Here is a 22,706-nt window from a genome sequence, read left to right on the forward strand (position 1 = left end):
CTCTCAGGGTCCTCTTTGCCACCCCAATTTACAGTCTATGCATTTGACGGCGTGGCAAGGGACAACCTGCTTCCAAGGCCACCATTTCTCGGTGGATTTGGTCCGTCATTTCGGAAGTCTATTGCTGTAAGGGGAAGATTCCTCCTTTCAGGGTTGTGGCTCATTCTACCTGTTCTGTTAGGGCATCCTGGGCTCTCCAGAATAGAGCCTCAGCCTCGCAGATTTTCAAGGCGGCTACCTGGTCGTATTTGCATACTTTCTGGAGGTTCTACCGAGTTCATACTTTCGCATTGGCTGATGCTAGTCTGGGTCGTAAAGTGTTGCAGGCGGCAGTGGATCGGCCGTCTGCCTGACTGCTTATCTGCCCACCCAAGGGACGGCTTTGGTATGTCCCACGGTCTGTGTCCCCCAATGGAGCCGATAGAGAAAAGAAGATTTTTGTTTACTTACCGTAAAATCTTTTTCTCGGAGGATCCATTGGGGGACACAGCTCCCGCCCTTCTTGGGGTTTCCTTTGGTTCTCTGTCCGAGAGTGTATTCAGTTTTTTTTTCTTCTGGTTCTCGGACAGTTTTGGGTTTTTCTTTGACCTGTTGGTCTCCTCCTATTGCTCTGGAACTTAAACTGATTAGCTCAGGGCCTGAAGGCGGGTATATCCTGCTGGGAGGAGCCGACCTTTTTTTATTACCATAGTGTCACACCTCCTAGAGACAGCAGCATACACCCCACGGTTTGTGTCCCCCAGTGGATCCTCCGAGAAAGATTTTACGGTAAGTAAACAAAAATCTCCTTTTTCTGTATTCTGTGGTATATATATGTGTGTGTAACTTTAAATCGCTTTTTATAATTTTTTTTTGGACTGTGATGACCCAAAAAAAAAAAAAAGCTGTAATTTTGGACTTTTTTTGTTTGTTTTGTTTACGTTTACGCCCTTCCTCCTATGGCATCATTAATATATTCTATTTTAATAGTTCAGACATTTATGCACGCGGCGATACCAAGAATAAATACAATTTTTGGACTTACCGTAAAATCTTTCTAGGAGCTTCTATTGGGGGACACAGGACCATGGGTATATGCTGCTTGCCACTAGGAGGCTGACACTAGGCAAAAAAACAAAAGAAGGCTGGCTCCTCCCGGCAGGATATACCAGTCTCCTGGCTCTGAGCAACTCCGTTTTAGTCCCAAAGCAGGAGAGCCAACCCAGAGAAAACAGTCGGAACACAACACCCAGAGAAAATGGGGGGGAACCGACCACAAAAGGAAAACACCCCCGCCCCGGAAGGGTGGAATCGCCGGCCGCAATAAAAAAACCGATGGGTGGGTGCTGTGTCCCCCAATAGAAGCTCCTAGAAAGAGAATTTACGATAAGTCCAAAAATCGACTTTTCTTGAGCGCTTCATTGGGGGACACAGGACCATGGGACGTCCTAAAGCAGTCCCTGGAGAGGGCAAACCAACCTCGACAGAAGAAGGCTCAGGCGGAATCTCGAACCACCACCTGCAAAATCTTGCAGCCCAAGCCTGCGTCGGAGGACGCAAAAGTATGCACCAGGTAAAACCTGGTAAAGATATGCAGGGACGGCCAAGTCGCAGCCTTGCAAACCTGCAGGGCCGAAGACCCGTGACAGACCGCCCAGGAGGCCTTCACCCCATGGGTGGAGTGAGCCGTCAGGCGGACAGGAGGCACCTGACCCTTACAGCGGTACGCCTCCGAAATGGCCGAACGAATCCACCAGGAGATCGTGGACTTTGAGGCCGGGAGTCCCCTGCACCTCCCCTCAGGGAGCACAAACAGGGAGTCACTTCGCCAAAAGGAGGAGGTGACCGACAAATAGGTCTGTACCGCCCGGACCAAATCCAGCTTATGAAGCCGGCGCTCTCTTGGATGGAAGGGGGATGGACAGAAGGAGGGCAACACAATGTCCTCGTTCAGGTGGAAGGGAGACACCACCTTAGGCTGGAAAGAGGGCCCCGGCCTAAGAACCACCTTGTTTTGAATACAGACAAGAAAAGGAGCAATAGCTACTGCAAAAAATATATCTTTATCAAAAATACTCCTAAGAAAAAAACAAGAGGTTTAAAATCAAATTGGTAAGCAGGATGGCTAAGATAACATCAATAGTAAAGCAATAAAAGTGCAAAATGTGCAGGACAATGTGGGTAGCTGATCATAAATTTAACATAGGCAAGGTAGCTGGTATATCTACAGCAAATAAAGTGCACTACCTTGCCCATGTTAAATTTATGATCAGCTACCCACATTGTCCTGCACATTTTGCACCTTATTGCATTACTATTGATGTTATCTTAGCCATCCTGCTTACCAATTTGATTTTAAACTTCTTGTTTTTTTCTTATGAATATTTTTGATAAATAAAGATATATTTTTTGCAGTAGCTATTGCTCCTTTTCTTGTCTGTATTCAAAATTTTTATTATGGAGCTATACCAAGTTCAGTATGTCAGAGACCCTAGCATCCCAGACTAGGCATTAGCTGATATTGAATATTTGGATTCTACATTGGGGTGTATTTTTCTGTATGTTAAGAACCACCTTGTCCTGGTGAACCACCAGAAAGGGGGGAGCGGCAGGAGAGGGCGGCCAATTCCGAGGCACAGCGAAGGGATGTGACCACGACTAGAAAGGCCACCTTCCAAGAGAGGAAACGAAGAGAAACCTGAGCCAGAGGCTCAAACGGAGCCCTGAAGAGCATCCAAAACAAGTTTAAAGTCCCAAGGCGTGGGACCTCATGCCCTACAAAAAGGTGCGAATATGAAGGTCAGAGGGAATTGGAAAAGGACAGACAGGAGATTCGGCAGAGAGAAGGAGGTGGGAGAAAGGGAACGGGCCTCACACCAGCGGAAATATGCCCGCCAGGTGCGGTAGTAAATCCTGGCAGACGAGGGTTTATGGGCATGGAGCATAGTCCAGATAACTCGGGAGGAAAACCCCCAAGCCCTCAAAACTGCGGTTTCCACTGCCACGCCGTCAAACGCAGCGGAAGTGGATTGGGGTGGCAGAGGGGCCCTTGGGAGAGAAGGTCGGAACGATCCGGAAGACGGAAGGGAACATCTGCCACGAGGCTGATCATGTCTGCGTACCACACGCGATGGGGCCAGTCCGGAGCCACTAGAATCGCCGAGACCCCCTCCGCCTTGAGCTTCTGGACGACCCGGGGAAAAAGTGGAAGAGGTAGGGGTCCAGGGGACCACCAGGGCGTCCTCTGCGAGCGCCAGGGTATCCCGAGATCTGGACACAAAGTGAGGGACTTTCCTGTTCTGACGTGACGCGAACAGATCCACGTCCGGTGCTCCCCACCGGCGGCAGTTATGATCGAAGACCTCTGGGTGGAGAGACCATTCGCCCGGATCCGCATTGGCGCGACTTAGGAAGTCGGCCTCCTAGTTTTCGGTACCGGGGATGTGCACGGCCGAGGGGGCTGAAACCTAAAGTTCTGCCCACCTGAGGATCTTCGTGACCTCCCTCATGGCTGCCGAGCTGAGGGTGCCCCCCTGGCGTTGGCCGTCTGCACCCGGGCTGGGAGGCCCCGGAGAAGGCGGCTCCAGTGCCGAAGGCACAGGAGGATCGCCCGAAGCTCCAGAACGTTGATAGCAAGTCTGGACTCCGACGGAGTCCAACGACCCTGGACCGTCCGGTCCTGGAAAACCCCTCCCCAGCCGAGGAGGCTCGCATCGGTGGTCAGGACATGCCAAAGGAGGGGCAGGAACGAACGACCCCCTCGGGGAAGGGGGGACCGGAGCCACCAAAGGAGGGAGAGGCGCACCTGGGGTGAGAGCCGGATCCTGTGATGGAGAGACAAGGGGTACCTGTCCCACTGGGACAGGATGGCCCATTGGAGAGGACGGCATCGGAATTGAGTGAAGGGAACCGCCTCCATGGAGGCCACCATCTTCCCCAAAACGGACAGGCAGGTGCGGATGGGAAATGGGCCCGGCGCCCGAAGGGAGCGGACCCCGACAGGAGCTCCCGGAGTTTGTCCTCTGGCAGGGAGACACGAGCAGCCGCTGTGTCGAAGTGAAGGAATACTTACCAAAAGGAGACCTCTATACTTACCACTGAAGTCTTCGACCAGCCAGTGCCACCTGCCTTAAGCCGACATGGCGAACAGGGGCGATTGGGGGAACCGGACCATAGGTACACCACCAGGCGCTGGTTGTTGGCGAGGAGGGGTTAAAGGCGCATCCATCAATGCACCGTGCCCCTAGCTCACATGGGGGAGCAGTCGGCGGCACGCTCCTGTCATCCCACGCTAGATAAAATAAAAAAGGCATAGAAAATCTAATTAGACCCTGAAACTAGGGGGAAAAAAATAAATAAATAAAGAATAGAAGACCAGGTCTGGAGAGAAACCAGACCAGTGTCTGCCTCCTCTGACACTAAGCTAAAAGCTGAGTTGCTCAGAGCCAGAAGGCTGGTATATCCTGCCGGGAGGAGCCAGCCTTCTTTTGTTTTTTGCCTAGTGTCAGCCTCCTAGTGGCAAGCAGCATATACCCATGGTCCTGTGTCCCCCAATGAAGCGCTCGAGAAATATATATATATCATTTTTTTTATACGCATTTTGGGGTAAAATGGGAAAAAGGGCAATTTAAATTTTTATTGGGGAGGGGCTTTTTCACTTTGTAACACTTTATGTCCCCACTGATCAGTATTTTTGCCGATCTTTTTATCTGGGCTCGATGTCAGACCAGAGAAGACGACCCCAGGATGACGTACGGAGCAGGTGAGGGGAACTCTAGCCACCATGCTGGATGATCGGATCCCCGCAGCTGTGCCACGATCGATCCGATCATCCAAACGCCCGCATTGTCACAGATGCTGTGATCTGTCTTGATCACGGCATTTAAGCGGGTAAATGGCAGATATTATTGCAATTGCTGATGTCTGCCATTACTGGTGGGTCCCTTGCTGCCAACAGCAGCCGGAACCTGCCGTGCATGATGGCAGCACCGCTTTACATTTACGTCCTGTGTCCTTAAGGGGTTAAAGAAGACCTCGAACCAACCCCAAAACAAGATTGTGTTACCATTAAATAGCTTATGGTACCCACATCATAGTTTCTTGATATGCCCTTCCATTCCCGAGATATGAGGATTTATATTTAATCTGACATTCAGGAATGAGTCAAATGGGCATGAACCTAATTTTAATGATTGGAGTAACTATCCAGTGATGGGCGAGATGATACAGTCAGGGGGTGTGTATTAGGCATACATGCCCCTCAGTGTACAGCATTCACACTCCCAAATGTATAATCCCGCCCATCACTGGATATTCACTTGTATTTTTAAAAAGTAAGTTTACGCCCATCTGACTCATTTCTGAATTGTCAGATAAACAATAAACCCGCATATCTTGAGAACTGGAAGGCCTATGAAAAAAATGTAAAAAGGTGTTTGATCATAGCACCTTTAAATAAGTAAAATCCAAATTTTCTTTAACAACATTATAAAGTACATATGTAGCAGGGTCCCTTAATACTAATGTGTAACTAGGTTTACCTTGGTAATGATGACCTCCTTTGTCTGTCCAAGACGGTGACAACGATCAAAGCATTGCTCTTCAGCAGCTGGATTCCATGCCTGTCAAGTGGGTATATGCATATTTTATCAAAAACAATACTCTATATTTATATATTTTTATAGGATTGTTTGTGTAAGGAAATTTAATGAAAAGGCATATGAACATCTTCCTGACCATGACCCAACTATATTTTATCATATTGTCATGCCAAATGATCATTGTGGATCACTTGAAGATCCAGGCGCAGAAGAGGTATACACATTATAGAATACATTCACAAATGCTTCTCCATACTTTTATTTTGCTACTTACAGGATCCATTAAAAACACACGGGAAGCAGCCGTCAAGTTCAGACCTACTCCTCCAGCTTTCAATGACAGCAGCATAATGGTCGGAGAGTCAACATCAGTGCTTTGGAAAGACTGAATTGCTTTGGTTCGCTTTTTCTGTGTCATTGAGCCGTCCAAGCGTGTAAACATGAAGCCAGACTCTCTGCACACAAAATTAGGACAGTGTACAGTTTCTATGACAACAGACATTACATGGATGAAAAAAAATCTGATGTGGCATCAAGCCTGTGTTATGCACAAAAATAACTAGGTTACGTAAGTGCTAAAAGGGAAGGAACAATGGTGCTAAAGGCTTTACATGGCTGGAGCTATAAATCCTGTATTCATGCATATCACATTAGGATACTGTGTCTATAAGCAACAGATACCGGTACAGTAAAAATAAAGTGCACATTGTTTATTCACACATAATTCCCATAATGGTTAAATTGCACTATAGACAATAAAGGAGATTTATCAAAAACTGTGCAGAAGAAAAATTGTGCAGTTGGCCATATCAACCAGATTGTTTATTATTATTATTATTATTATTATTTTTTTTTTAAAAGGCCTCTGAAAATGAAATAAGCAATCTGACAGGTTGATATAGTCAACTGCACCCCTTTCCTTCTGCACCTGTTTTGTTAACTCTACCTCAAAGTGGGTAATGAATAAAAGTGTGTGCACCAGAATTTTGATGCAAAATGTATTCATAATTATATATTTCATTCTTTTTTCTTTAAAACAAAAATGCACTCTTTCCAAACAGTGAAACTTAGCAAAAAGGGATCATGCTGACGTTCACCATTAACCCTATAGATTCCATGATCTATGCCCATCACGGCATTTATAGGTAAACCGGAGGTTCCGGTGGGCTTTACAGACCTCCGCTGTGCAATCGGAGTACGCCAGGCTGTACAAGAAGATCGTCGATAATACTAACTAGTACATAGAAATCTAATGGTTGTTTTAATAGAGCCCTATGGGGACTAGAATAGGGGATACGTTTTCATATCTCAGAGTACTGCTTTAATAGGGGTGAGAATAGAGCAAATTTTAAAACATACTTATTTTTCTACAAATTTTTAGTGGGTATCATTTTAATAAAAGTGACCCACAGAATAAAGAAAACATGTCATTAAAGTGTACCATGTGAAAAATAAACCCCCCAAAATTTGGGAAAAGTAGGTTCTCTTTTCAGTTTTCCCACAAATCATATTTTTTTGGTTTCACCGTACATTTTAAAGGTAAAAAGAGTAATGTCATTAAGTACAATTGTAATTAAGTACAATTGGTTGCACAAAAAACAAGCCCTTATTTGGGTCTATGGATGGAAAAATAAAAGAGTTATGTCTCTTAGGCTGGGTTCATACCACGTTTTTGCAACACAGTTCCCAGTTTCAGGTTTTTGATTAAAAAAAAAAAAAACATTCCTCAAAACCTGACTAAACTGTATCAAAACGTGTATACAAATTTTTATCTGTATATGGTTCAAAACCTTATACGGTTTGAAAAATGATGTCCGGTTGCATCCGTTTAAAAAAAAAAAAAAAAAAAAAAACGGTATATGTTTTTAACTTTTCACTCCATTATGAATAAAGTTTCACTTGTTTGGGTGAAATTCCAAGAAAAAAAAACTGTGCAAAGAGTCAAAAACCGTATGGTGAAAACCGGATAGAACCGTACCTACATACGGTTCTGTACGGTACCCATTGAAAAAAAAATGTATATGGTTTAATACAGTTTTTCACCTGGACCAAAAACCGTGGTAGGCCACGGCTTTCTGTCTGGAAAAAAAAAAGGTAAAAAAACGTATGGTTTGGAAAACGGAGACAACCGTATACTTTATGGTGCATATGGTTTTGAATGGGAAGTCTATGGGCATGGTTTTCTGTACGGTTACATACGTTTTTTTTTTTTTTTTATGAAACTGTATGCCGAAACCGTATAGGAATGGTGTGAACCCACCCTTAGAAGGTGAGAAGGAAAAAACGAAAATGAAATGGTCTGTGTCCTTAAGGCTAAAATGGGCTGTATCCTTAAGAGGTTAAAAAGGTGGACATTCCTTTGTTAAAAAGTCTCTTTCTCCTGGTGGGGCCTTCCCAAAGAACAAAAAAACTTTATTAAGACTAGTACAATCTGGATGTAATCTAAACATTTTGGTTTAGCCGGGAGCTCGCTCTGCAGTCCCCTGGAGTCAAATAGGCTGCTGATACACCCCGTATGACCCTGCACTCACATACAATAAAAAATAGATTTCTAAATAAAACAAGGTAAATGCACCAATTGGTTGACTTTGATGGGCACTTCTTTTCAGCTGTAATAACTAAGTAGGAAGCTGTACACAAGACTTGAATGTAACATTATTTTGATAATTTAATAAAGTAAACAAAAATAATGATGCAGTCTTACCCAAGCGCTGATTCTATTAGTGATAAGTATGAAGTAAACTGTGAAACGATGATACTTTTCACATGTGGATCTTTCTCTCTTTGTTCTATCAATGCACACATAAGAGCGTCTATCTGAAATATTAATCATGGATTATCAGGTATTCTGGACTTTTAGAAGAATATGGTCCCACATAGGGTTTGTGACATGCAACTAAAAAACATTCCCACATGTGGTGAAGATGGTTTTCAAAATAGTTAAAAGGGGTACTCCAGAGAAATGTTTTTAATCAACTGGTGCCAGAAAGTTATAGGGGGGAGATTTATCAAAACCTGTGCAAAGGAAAAGTTGCCCATAGCAACCAATCAGCTTGCTTCTTTTATTTTTAACAAGGCCTCTGCAAAATTAAAGCAACCTAATTGTTGGCTATAGGCAACTTTTCCTCTGGGCAGGTTTTGATAAATCTCCCCCATACAGATTTGTAAATTACTTCTATGTACAATTCTTAAGCCTTCCAGTACTTATCAGCTGCTGTATTGCTCCAGAGGAAGTTGTGCAGTTCTTTCCAGCTTGACCACAGTGCTCTCTGCTGTCACTTTTGTCCATGTCAGGAACTGTCCAGAGCAGGAGCAAATCCCTATAGCAAACCTCTCCTGCTCCGGACAGTTCCTGACATGGACAGAGGTGTCAGCAGAGAACACTGTGGTCAGACTGAAAAGAACTACACAACTTCCTCTGTAGCATACAGCAGTTGATAAGTACTGGAAGACTTAAGATTTGTACATAGAAGTAATTTACAAATCCGTATAACTTTCTGGCACCAGTTGATTTGAAAACTCCAACCCCCCCCCTCCGGAGTACCCCTTTAGAGTTGCACAATTTTGCAGGTAAGCAGTGACTGTACTTGCAAAACCACAAAGCCAGTAATTATTGTTATCTTCATTTATTGTACTTATTAACATTTCTTACTTTTGAACTAGACACCCACTTCTGATCCTTTTTTGCGCTAGAGTCAAGTTCTTCCTCAGGACATTCCAGCAAATGTTCCAGACGTATTTCACTTCTGCAAAGAGGGCACTTGGCGTTTGGCTGGGAAAAGTAGAGTACAGACATTTTACAATAATTTTTCCTAAATTATAATTTAAAGGATATTCAGCCAAAAAAACACCCCCAAACTTATCCCTATCCACAGGATAGGGAATAAGTGTTTGATCGCAGGGGTACCGCTGTGACCCTCACAATCTCCACAACTAATACAACAATCCCAGCAGTTGGACCACTAAAATCAGAAACTTATCCCCCTACCTGTGGATAGGTGATAAGTTTACTTTGCCTGGATAACCCCTTTGATTAATACGAAGGACATGGAAAGATTGATTTTTTTACATCCACTCATGCAATTTTTGAGACCACCTGAAATGCAAGTTGTAACCTGCCTAGTTTCAGTTTTTCTCATGTAGGCATATCCCTTCCAGTAATACATGCTGGATGTCCAGGATGCTGCTGCCCTCACTAGCACTCATGTAGTACACAGTCTAATTCCTGGACTAATTTCCCCTTCTACAATCCATGAGGAATCTCTCCTCCCATGAGCTGGAGAGTGTGTGATTTACCTTCCAACTGAACTGTGAGTTTGCCTTGGGTGATCTGCTTTCTCTTTACACTTATACACAGCCTATGTGGTCTATTTCCCATCCCCCTAAATGTTGACTTGTTTGTGCTTTCCGCCCAGCATGTGTGATCTGCCCTCTCTTAGAACTTGGGTGCTTTGTAACATCTTAACTCTCTGTTCTGCCACCAACAAGTCCCCCCCCCCTTTCCCTGCTGCTATGCTAGGATATTCTTGTTATTATGTGTACTTGGTTGGGTTTTGTTATGTATTATCAGTTGGTGTGTGTTCACAACTGCTTCTGTGAGTCTTGTATCTTGACCCCTGTTCAGTCCTGTTTGTGAGTTTATGAAGCGGCTTAGTATATGTACCCGTGTTTAGATGTGTTTTGGATTTTTAGTTTTCTCCAAGGTTAGATTTTGTCTCACAGAGTGGTGTGCCCCAAACTTAGAATCTATTTGGATTTGGTATTGTGTGTCTCTATATTTGTGGAGTCTGGTGTTGTAGTTATCTGGTTCCCCCTAGTGTTAAAGGGTCATGCTCATTAAAACTTATTTTTGCTATTGCACTCCTTATGGTAAATAAAAAAATATTTATAATATACTTTGTTTAAAAAATGAAGTTTTCTATGTTTTATTTGTGCTTAAAAAAGCTTCAAGAGCACATTTTCCCCCATCTTATACACAGACTTAGGACCGAGGTCCAAACACAGAAAGTGCAGCCTGAAGTGCTGAGGGGGGGGTGTGTCCAGCCTCATCCAATCATAGCTCCTCTCATACTTAACTGCCATATGCTGTTGGTTGGAAATACCCCCTCAGCACTCCAGGCTGCACTTTCTGTGTTTGGACCTCAGTCCTAAGTCTGTGTATATTATGGAGGAAAATGTGCTTTTGAGCTTTTTTAAGCACAAATAAAACATAGAAAACTTCATTTTTTTTTAAAACAAAGTATATAAGTATATTAGAAATATTTTTTATTTACCATAAGGAGTGCAATAGCAAAATAAGTTTTAATGAGAGTGCCCATTTAAATCCTTTTCCTGAGCTTCACTTTGTCTCTAACATAGGAGACAGTTTGCTTTGTATCTAGTTTGAATTAGTTCTGTGTATCCTGTTCTTGGTCCGTGTTCAGACCAGTTAGCCTTAGAGCGTTTGTTCTTGTCATTCTGGTATTTGCATCCTGTCATATACAATTCCTAGTTTACCTGTCTTGTTCATATTTTCATATCTGCCGTTTATCTTGTTTTGGTACTTAGGCTGTTGCCTGTACACTATGCTTCTGTTACCATGTTTTCCTGGTGTTTGTTTTGTGCAAGTAGGCAGGGAAAGAAGGTTCTAGGATAAGCTTAGGGCTCACTCTTTCCTGCCCTACATGATGCACATTCATGACACATATGCCAAGAGATTGACCCAAGTTGTAGGCAGGTAAATTTATTAATTACATTTTATTTCAGTTACCTTGCAGAAAATAAATACAATTAATTTAGAATGTATATACAAATAACATAAACAGAGTAGAAACCATTATCACCCTCTTTTTAACGAAATCTACTCACCTTTTCACTATGGATAACCTGACAAATGCACAGTTTACAAAAAACATGAGCACAATGGGTAATAACTGGAATGTTCAGAGAGTCCAAACAGATAGAACATTCTTCATCTGATCCAGAGTTTAGAACCAGCTTTATCTTATTCACAAGTTTTACACGCATCTCTTCTGGGGTTGAGCTTACTAAAGAAAAAAAATAACATTTATTTTTATATTTTTTTTGTAAAAATGTTGACTTACATACCATCAATGCTTTTCTAAATATAGCTCTGTGTGTTTAGTAGCTTAGCCAAGAACCACTAAACTTTCTCTACCCACATTAACATATCTGAAGTAATATGCTTAAAAGATAAAACACTAAATCTATGAATAATTAACACAAAATCTGATGTTTCATACTTTTACACAAAGGGCAGTAGGATTAGACAAGTGGTGTTTAGAAGAATCATAAATGCAAGTTTGGAAGTTAACTAAAGTAGTAAATAGTTGGAGCATTTCATAGATAAGGAGTGTGAATATTTATCTGCACTCTAAGATAAGGAGATTTTTGTACTCACCGTAAAATCTGGCTCTTTCTTGTAGCTCTCATTGGGTGACACTGAACTGATGGGTATATGCTCTTGCCAGTAGGAGGCGCAGACACTAGGAAAAAAAAGTCGGCTCCTCCCTGACAGGATATACCTGCCCACCTGCAGTGAGGTACTCAGTTTTGTCACAAAGCAGCAGGAGAAGCCAAGAAGAAATACATCCGAAGGACCTTAGAAAGGAATCCCAGAGAGACAACTCAATAATCGGAAAGAAGAATCCGGAGAAAGGAAGAAGAAAAGGGTGGGTGCGGTGTCCCCCAATGAGAGCTACGAGAAAGAGATTTTACAGTGAGTACAAAAATCTCCTTTTTTCTGGTGCTCTTCATTGGGGGACACCGAACTGATGGGACGTACCAAAGCAGTCCCCTAGGGTGGGAAAAATAGAACCGACAGAAAGAAGGAAGCAGTCCCAAGACTGATCTCACGTGTCCACAGGTCCCGTGGACGAGCTCCCAGGTCGGATACAGACCAAAGCCAGAAATTGAGCTCCTGGGAAGATCCCCCTTCCAGGAAGATGGGCTAGGACCCCAAGGAAAAGGCCGACCTCTGGGGGGACCAGACAAGGAAATTAATATGTCAGGGTCACCTGGAAAACAAAAAATCCTTGAAGAGCAAGGAAAAATAGACGTCCGCGAAACGTAACCGGACGACCACGTCTAGGGGAAAACATGAAAAAAAGGAGTGCAGTGGAGAAATAAACGCACCGCCTGATGGGCTAGCGGTGGAATCTGGGCCAAAACAGCTGCCTAAAGAGAAGGCATGCCACAGCATCCAAGGACAGAGACTAAGCCAAAGGCCAACAATTCATAGAACCAGCGGTCCAAGCGGATCAGATAGGAGAACCCAACTGTGACCCCCAGGGTCAGGGCGCAGGAAAAAGTGCACCAGAAGACTTGGGGGCTAGTGCGGTGCAACTGACCGACAAAGAAGGGAACGACAAACTAACCCCTCCATGGAGATCGCACAAATTCCTCCAACCGAGGAGAGAGTCCAGGCTGCGTGAGCAGCAGTAAACAACCAAAATGGTGGAAGAGAGCCAGGCCACAAAGGCGTCCGGCAAGCCCATACAGTAAGAAACTCTGTTGAATGCCCTCGGTAAAAGACAAGGGCCCCGCCGAAATCCCACCTAAAAAAGGCGGAACAACGAGACTGCAACAGCACGGCGGTAGAGAAAACTCAACAGCATAGTCCCTCAAGAGGAGGGAAAAACAAGGATGGTCAAATTTTGCGAAGAAAAACACTGGAAGACCCATGCTAAGCACCCAGAGTACCACACCACCTGTGGAAGGGGAATGGCAAGTGCGCCAGGCACAGCAGCAAAAGGGGAATGCTGCCCCACGGCCATGGGACAAGAGCTGGGCCATGGGACAAGAGCTCCAAAACCTCGGAGGCAGCTCAACGCCGTCTAGGGGGCTACCAGGAGACCCCAGAGGGATCTGAAGCCTGCACACTGGAGTTGGGCAAAAGAACCCAAAACGGGTTAGAGAGCCAGACCATATGGAGAAAAAAGGCAAAAGAGAAGGGGCCTAAGACACCTGTAGGCAAAGGGAGAGACTGAACAGACTGTCGCCCCGCAGGCCCCATGTCAGAACCGAAGTGGTGAATCGCTACAGGATCACGGAGCCAAATCTCAGAAAGAAAACGAGGCCTACCCCATCGAACAAAAGTAAAGGTGGGCTTTACACATACCGAGCGGCCTTAGTATGCGTAGTGACACAGACATGGGGATCTCAGGACAGTAGTGGGGTACCAAGACCGCCATGCAAAGAAGACTGCCGACTTCCAATGAAGAAAGCATGCAGAGCCGGAGACCTGCAGATACAGAGGACTTACAGGTAGAAAGTGCGGCAAAAACCCACAGATACACACACTGCGGAACTGCACCTGGAGAAGGACACCGAACCACATCTGCAGCCTCGAAGGACATGAAGACACATTCCGGCCATGTGGCAGAGAGACCAAGGGCAAGCTCGGTCCCGCATACAGAAAACATCCAGAGAGGTGAGATACCTGCCATCGGACAGGCCACTCAGTATGTGATGCCTGGAACAAAGTCCATAGAGCAACACGGGCTGATGCAGCAAAAACACAGTGACAGTGGTGCACCTGAACTACCGTCCACAGAGTGGGAAATGTATGGTAGATGACTGAATTTAGCAGTCAACCATTTGAAAAACCGACTGGCCGACAGGGATAGAATTCCAGAGAACCCAAGATGACTCCAGACAGCCTCCCACATAAAGTGGGGTAATAGAGTGCGGTCCGACCAAACGGTTGACCAGGTTGAATGGAAAAAAAACAGCAGCCGAAGGAATGACCGACTGACAGCAACCCACGTATCTGTAGGGACCTCATCCCAGTTCCCCCAACCAGCAGTGAGATACGGAAAAAAAAAACTGGCTATGCTCACGGCGGCCCTGAGGTCAGGGACCGATGTCAGTGGAACCGAGTAGACAACTGACTAGTTGCACAAGAATATCGCCCAAAGTGTGGGGAGAAAGGGAACAGCCAGACGGTCAGCAACTGTGCCCCAGAGGGGGGCAGAGAAGCCAAGGAGTGCATGACTGTCATGCCTATAGGGTCCGTGGAACACTATGGGTCAGTTCCGAGCATACCACTTACAGTAGTGGGGAACTGGAACTCCAGCCACAAAGCAGTCAGCCGCGACAGGCGGCAGAGGAAAAATGCAGACCACTGAGTGGTATAGTGGTATGAAACCATGGGGAGAACAAGTAATTCCGGCAGGCATTAGTGAGTTACCAGAACTCCAGCCGCAGATACATCAGCCGTGTGACAGGTGGCGTAGGGAACCAAGCAGACCGCTGCCTGGCTAACAGGTATGGGTCCAGGGTAGACAACGAGCCGGTCCGTTGGCACCACGTAAAACAGAGGAGTACCGAGGCTCCCGCCGCAGATACATCAGCCAATTGATGTAAGCCAGGCGGTGTCAGTCATCACCGAAATGGATCCATAGGAGACAAAGACACTCCGATGGACACCTCGCAGAGTAGTAAGGTACCGGAACTGCAACCGCAGGAATGTCAGCCAAGTGATGGGTGACTGTAGGAGAAGGAAACCACGGTTGTAGGAAACCACTGTTGCAGGAAACCACGCAGACAATTATCTGGCTAACAGGTACGGTTCAACAGTAGAGGACGAGTCATTCCATCGACACCATGCACAAAAGTGGGGTAGCGAGACACCCACTGTAGATACCTCAGCTGTTTGATGAATGACATGTGGTGTAGACCCACATGCAGGCCCTTGTCTGGCCCACTGGTATCGGACACCTCACAGGAGTGAGGTACCTGAATTCCAACAGCAGAATCGTCAGCCATGTGATGGGTGACTGTAGGAGAAGGAAACCATGCAGAGAACTACTGGTCTGGGTCCCTGGTAGTCAAGGAGCCGGTCCATCTGTACCTTGCACGGAAGAGAGGTACCAGAAATGCGACCGCAGATATGCCAGCCGTGTGACGGGTGACAGGTGGATGTAGGAAACCATGCAGACAACTGTCTGGCTTACTGGTATGGGTCCATAGTAGGCAAGGAGTCGGTCCATCTGCCCCTTGCACAGTGAAGAGGTACCAGAAACTCCAACCGCAGTATGTCAGCCGTGAGAGGCAGTTGCAGGAAACCATGCAGACGACTGTCCGGCTTACAGGTATGGGTCCATAATAGACAGCGAGTCATTCCGGCAGTACCTCACACCGCAGTGGGGCACCGGGACGCAGATAAATCGGTTGAAGTATGACAGGCGGTGGAGGCAACTATGCAGAACACAGTCCGGCTTACTGGTATGGTCCAAAGTAGACAAGTGGACACTCAGTCGGACACCTCACAGCAGAGAGGTACCGGAATTCCAGCCGCAGATACATTGGCCGTTTGATGTATGACAGGTGGTGTAGGCAACCATGCAGATCACTGTCTAGCTTACGTGGATTGGCCCCCAGGAGACAACGGGACACTCCATCGGAAGCCTCACACAGTAGTGAGGTACCGGGCTCTAGCCGCAAAAGACTACAGTGTGGTTTACTGGTAAGTGTCCATAGATGCTATGGAGCACTCCCCGAGCACCTCGCACCAGCAGTGGGGTACCGAGTGCAAGTCGCGGTAGGGGCAGTCATTAACCGAGAAACAGTTGAGACTACTGTCTGGCAGAATAAGATCAGGACAAATCCATGCCCAAGCAGGAATATTCTCCTGCGGAACATGCGCTGGATGAGGGGATCCGGAGCACTAGCCGTGTATGCAATAGTCTGTGGAGAAGGAGATCCCACAGCATAACCGCCAAGAAAACACCCCTAAGATGGATGGGTAGCAGACCTGACAGATGGGGAATCTTAAGAAACCTGAGGGTCTGCAGGAACGCAAGAGAACTTGCGCATTGTATGGCACCGAGTGGAAGAAGGGAACATATTAATGGAATATGACCCCCGGGGGGGGGGGGGGGGGGATATAATCCCCTCAACCACCACATACTCACCCTCGAAGTCTTCGACCAGCTAGTGCCACCTGCCTTTTGCAGACATGGCGAACAGGCGCCATGGCGAACAGGCGCGAATGGGGGACCCAGACACAGGGTACACCGCCAGGCGCTGGTTGTTGGCGAGGAGGGGTTAACGGCCCATCCTCAATGCACCTTGCCCCTAGCTCGCATGTGGGGGATCAGGCGGCACCATGCTCCTGTCGCCCCACGCTAGAAAAAATAAAAAAGGAGAGAAAAACTAAACTTTTAGCCTGAAACCAGGAAAATAAACAGAAAAAAAGACAAGGTCTGGGGAGCCCCCAGACCTGTGTCTTCCCTCCTGCTTACACTAGCTAAAACTGAGTACCTCACTGCAGGTGGGCGGGTATATCCTGTCAGGGAGGAGACGGCTTTTTTTTTTTTCCTAGTGTCAGCACCTCCTAGTGGCAAGAGCATATACCCATCAGTTCGGTGTCCCCCAATGAAGAGCGCTAGAGAAATGGCCTTTATTTTAATTATCAACCCTTAGAAGGCACCTAGGCAGTCTTGAAAGTTTGCCCTTTGTCATTCATTACCTTTTCAGCTAGCTCCCAAAAAAGTATTAGCAACTGAGGACTCAATTTCATGTTTCCTATCTACATGCTAAGACAGTACAAACATACTTTCCTCACCTGTGGAAGCAGAAGAAAAATTGTTAGGTACAAGATATGGATGACAGCAAAGCTGTCTTAATCGCACCAGCACAGCAAGAACATCAGCGTAATGTGTCAGAACGCTCCCTTCTTCAAAGTATCTGGAAGATGCAAGCATTTTTTTTTATTTACAATGTTTGGAAACATAATGTTATCATTGTATTAATCACTTAGAACAAAACACAATGGGTAGAAGTGAGTAAGACTGGGGAGTCATAAAGGGGTCTTAATGTAAAAATGCAACCAAGGCTATTAAGTACATAACTCATTAAAGATTTACAATGACAAGTAGCAGACAAGTGTCTGTATTACACAGGCCACTTTATTTGCGTAAATCTTATCTGTGCCCTTCGAAAACATGTCTGTTTATAAATTGGCACATGGTGTAAATTTTAAAATCTGTATGCTTCACATTTTTTGTTGATTTTCACAATGGATTTCGTCCTTTGCAATGTATAGGCTACAAACTACAGAGGATCTGTAACATGTAGACATACCCTAAAGGAGTTAATCAGTTTAAGAAAAGATTCATTTCCCATTGAAAATATAATGCCCCAGAGGGAGAGCTGCCCTTTACTGTAGCCATCTGTTGTGGTTAAAATAAAAGAAATCCCAAACAGAGGCTTCCTCTTTTACATTCACAATGCTGAGAAAGAACACAAAAACTGGGCAATCCCTTTATGAAATACATGTAATGAACAATGAATCCTAAAGGAAAAAAAAAAAGTGTAAAACATATCACCTTCCAATAATAGCCTTTCCTTCATTTTGCATAGATTCATAGATATTTCGCTCTTCTGTAGACAGTTTGATGTATTGGATATAAACTTTGCGCTCTGGCAATTCCAGCACAGGTTTCCCATTGACTTTGGTAGTTTTTGTCCTTCTCAGAGTGATATATTTAATAAGTGTTTGAAGACGTCTGAAAAAGAAAAAAAAAATCCAGCTCAAGATTTCATTCTGTATATAGTTGTCACTTGTGAATTCTGCTAAATCAAATAAAATGCTAAACATGAGGGCATACAAAGTTTATTTTGTAAACCTCTCATCAGTGTTGGCCATGGGTACAGTTTCTCAAAGACAAAAGGAACCATCCCTTGTGCAACTTTGTATAGCTTAGCAAGTCAAGTTCAAAAATGTTTTTACCAAAAAGCAGAACATTCACATTCAGTGACAAAACTGAAGCATAATCTTTAACTCTCGTCAAGCTATAGTTTAAAAGTCCATGAATGACTTTGAAGTTTAGAAAATTTGGATATTTGTGTTTCTCACCAGTAAAATCCTTTTCTTGATTAGTTCATTGAGGGGACACAGAAAACTGGGTATAAGCTGCTGCCACTAGGAGGTGACACTAAGCAATAAAAGTGTTTGCCCCTCATGCACAGTCTTTACCCCTCCAGCAGACAGTAAGCTAATCAGTTTGTATAAAAGCAGTAGGAGTAAGGCCCCTTTCACACTACAGTTATGACCTGGTAGTGTGACTGTCGTCAGGACCGCTGGGGAGAATAAAGGGAGAAAACAAATAGTGCTTGCAACACCTTTTTCTCCAGCTATTCTCTCTAAAAATAGCGGCACCCAACGGACCCCATTGACTATAATGGGTTCCATTGGGACCAGTTATGACTCGTCAAAATGACAGCCGTCAAATTCCAAAAACTCCAGGGTTTGACGGCCGTTATTCACGGGACATAATAACGGTAGTGGGAAAGAGGCCCAGGTGTTGAGGACAAGAAAAGCTTATACAGAAGGGCTAGTAGATCTCTCGTAAACAATACCCAAGAATGGGAACAAGCATTAACCTAAAGCTGAGGAGGAAGCAAACTGGAAAAATGGATGACAGAGGTTGGAAGACCAGCAGAAATTACCCAATTGACAGAAGGGCAGAATTACAAGGACATGTCAACAAGGAGGGCCGGCTACAGGTGGATGGTAGTCAGCTGTGAGTGGGGCAGGAAAAGGTCTATGCCCAGAGTGCATACACAGTGAATGAAAACCTTGCAGAGGACAAGGATCTGCAGACCATACAAAAAGGAAGATGGACTGGTGAAAAAAAAGGGATGCTGTGGTCAAGGACCAGAGCAAAGACTGATGAGAGTGACATGGAGAACCAGACAAGTCACCCTATTACCACAAGGATAGGAAGGGGGGAAAAAGCCAGATGCATGAACAATCTGTGTCTGACTCCTTATCACAGACAAAAAAAAAAAAAAAAGCCTGCCAAAATAGACAGGACCATTGGCAACCAGGGTGGTAGAGCAGCTAACGAAGAGAAACATAATAAATTAGAGTCGCAGGCAGAATCTTGGCACCAAACATTGGTTAGCACAGTCTGTCAAGACAACCTGGAAAGGCCTGGGCTGAAGCGGATACTAGGAGAAAGCAGGACTGCGCTATAGGACCCTTGAAGGAAAGACAAGGATACTGGAGAAATGGCAACAGAGGAGGTAAGGTTACTCACAAAAACTATGGGAAGTTAGATAAACAAGGAGAGGAGAAAAACATCAGCAAGAAAGAAGAGGTAAGTCTCCATGGGATGTACCACTAGGAAAGAACCAAGGGAAGCTGGACATCCTCCTCTAGGGCCAGATCACCAAGGACATGGGCCAGAGATATGGAACTACATAGACAACCATCAATATGGACAATCTTGGAAAAGCAGAGAAAAGAACAAATATATAAGCATTTCTGAAAATGCCCTGTTGAGAAATATGTACTTTGTAATATCCCCACAAAGGCCTGCATAGGTTGTTAACCTATTGTCCTTGGTTACAGCCCAGTTATATGATCACACATGCTTGGTTTAAATGAAGTCTTATGAAAGCAGTGGAGTCCAAAAGGGATTGTGTGAAAATGTGAGCTATGTTGCAACATATCAGAGAGAAACCAGGGAAAGCAAATCCAAGGAGAAATGTACAGGGATGAAGTAGCTGTACTTTAAAACAGCACATCTGTATATATGTACTATTAGGATTGAGATGATTCTGTATTATTGATGATATGCCCTGTATGTAATATTAATCACTATAAGCCACGGAGTGAAGCGCTTAAGTGCGTGCTTTTCTCCACTTGTTTTACGGATTGGAGGTCTGAGCACTGAGCCTGACTGATCAAAACATGTCTCTTTAACTTGACAAAAACTTAAATGTGTATATCTACATACATTTACCAATCCACATTGTACACACATTCTGTATGGATGGAGGACACGGCCTCAGAATCATTTCCTCTGGTGGGCCCAAAGAAGCCCAGTTTACCACTTTTGTGGAAAAATAAACAAGAAACGAAACTGTTTTACCTTAATCCTTCTTGATTTCCAGTAGTGACTGGTCTCTGAATGGTACGGTGCCACCACTCCCTCTCATTGAATGGTTTCAGTTTCAAGAAAGACAGAATGGACCAAATATCTTTCAGGGAGTTTTGAATAGGCGTACCTGTGTTGTAAAAAGTTTAGGGCTTTTTCATTACCATACATATCGAATATGATTTACAATAACATAGAAGTACTATTTAAATCTTCTGCTGGTCCTGCATCAATAATCTCAATAGGTCAGGTTAATGCAGCAGACAAACAATGACCACAGTGATGATGTGATAAATGAAAGGAAATAAGCATAGTGGTCAGTAACTATATACTTTAATGCAATTAAGGCAAGCAGTGCTGATAAAATATAAAGAAAACACAAAATGGACAAAACAAAAAATGAAAGGTATTAACAAAACACACCCATTAATGAAACAAATGTATTGGAGAATTAAAAAAATAATAGTAAAGAAAAAAAATTAAAGGTGTCCCAAATTTATCAGACTTTGCATGGCATGGATTTCTGCGTGAATTACAGTAAATGTGTCAGGCCACAGAAGGCCTAAGCCTCCTCCTCCTAAGCCCATAAGTAAAAAATGTTTGCAGCAAATGAGCTTTTTGTCATTTTTGTCTTTTGCAGGCCAGAAAACTGGCAAATATGGATTAATAAAGTCCCCTTTAGTATCTCCTATGCCTCAGTCTGTTGGTATCCCTCAAGGCTCTGCTATAGAACTCACTACCCCAACAAGAGACTCTCACCCATCGTAAGATTTAAAAGCAACCTCAAAACCCATCTCTGCAGCAAAGCCTACAATCAATTATAATCCTGCTGCCTCTACACAGCCATACATCTCCTGCTTCCCTCACCTATTGTCTCCTTCTGTCTTGCCTTGTAGATTGTAAGTCCATGAGGGCTGAGTAATTTCTCCCTCTGTATCAGTCCATCATTTGATTCATGTTTATTATACTTGTTTTTGTCATGTTACATATATTTTTTTATATGTAGAGTGACCAGAAAGTAATTGTGCCTTAAAGGGGTATTCCAGGTTTTTCTTTTATTTGACTATGCTACAGGGGCTGTAAAGTTAGTGTAGTTCATAATATAGTGTCTGTACCTGTGTATGACTGTGGTCTCTGTTGTCTTACATTCTTCTGTGATTTTCGCCCCAATATTTATTTTTAACAGCATACAAAATTACTCATGTCTCGGGATTTCCCAGGTTGCAGTGCATCAAGACCTGACATCACTAGTCAGGTGATCAGAGGGAGACTGTCCTGCTTCAATTTTGCAACAGCTGTAGGCCCTCTGGTTAGAAAACAGTGTTTCATTGGGTGGGAGGAAGGAAAGTGATTTCAAACTTTCAAGCAACAGGAAATACCCAGTTCTGGCAGGCAAGTACTAAAATCACCTTATGGTGGATAACCCCTTTAAAATATATAATAATTTGTATTTAAATGAGGCAGAAAACACCTATTTCAAACCACTTTAATGGGGCAGAACAAATCTTTATTTTGGAAATGGCTACATTGACAACCCAACTAGATCTCTAAGCATTCAGAATTAAGAAAGGGGGTGGTGTTAACAGATGCCAGACACATCATGCAGTGGTTTATCTCCCTCAGAACAAAAGAATCAGGCAGCTGAATTTTACATTACCAGATCCTTTCAGGCTCACATAGCGTGGAATTCTGTATGAAAAAAGGAGTTTTTTGTGCTTCCCGTAAAATCTCTTTCTCGTAGCCTTCATTAGAGGACACCTTACAGATGGGTATATGCTCTTTACACTAGGAGGCGCTGACACTAGGAAGAAAAAAAAAAAGACGTCTCCTCCCTGGCAGGATATACCTGCCCACCTGTAGTGAGGTAATCAGTTTTGTCACAAAGCAGTAGGAGAAGCCAACAAGACATGTCTGAAGGACCCTAGAAAGGAATCCTGGATAAAACAACTCAAGAACCGGAAAAAGTCATCTGGAAAAAAAGATGAAGAAATGGGTGGGTGCGGTGTCCCCCAATGCAAGCCACGAGAAAGAGATTTTACAGTAAGCACAACATAAAAATCTCCTTTTCTCAGTCTCTCTTCATTGGGGGACACCTTACAGATGGGACATACCAAAGCAGTCCCTTAGGGTGGGAAAAACCAACAACCAGAAGAAAAAAAAAAAAAAGAGAGTCAGTCCCGAGACGCAAACTCCCGAGACCACAAGGCCTGTGGACGAGCCCCTAGGCCAGAGACCA

The 22,706-nt window shown here is 44.3% G+C and overlaps 1 protein-coding gene across 2 annotated transcripts in view; it reads right to left on the reverse strand.

Moving 5' to 3' along the window:
* The window catches only part of HLTF (helicase like transcription factor), an 87,843-nt gene that overhangs the window by 19,623 nt on the left and 45,514 nt on the right, over window positions 1-22,706 (reverse strand). For both annotated transcript variants that reach the window (XM_056564842.1, XM_056564843.1), the window contains exons 16-23: window positions 20,465-20,600; window positions 17,912-18,091; window positions 17,149-17,270; window positions 11,427-11,605; window positions 9,232-9,351; window positions 8,284-8,396; window positions 5,854-6,034; window positions 5,520-5,600 (exon numbers count right to left, since the gene is read on the reverse strand). In XM_056564842.1, coding sequence (XP_056420817.1) covers window positions 5,520-5,600; window positions 5,854-6,034; window positions 8,284-8,396; window positions 9,232-9,351; window positions 11,427-11,605; window positions 17,149-17,270; window positions 17,912-18,091; window positions 20,465-20,600 — 1,112 coding nt within the window. The remainder of the gene's footprint in view (window positions 1-5,519; window positions 5,601-5,853; window positions 6,035-8,283; window positions 8,397-9,231; window positions 9,352-11,426; window positions 11,606-17,148; window positions 17,271-17,911; window positions 18,092-20,464; window positions 20,601-22,706) is intronic.

Source organism: Hyla sarda, chromosome 3, assembly GCF_029499605.1.
Source record: "Hyla sarda isolate aHylSar1 chromosome 3, aHylSar1.hap1, whole genome shotgun sequence".
Lineage (NCBI taxonomy): Eukaryota > Metazoa > Chordata > Amphibia > Anura > Hylidae > Hyla > Hyla sarda.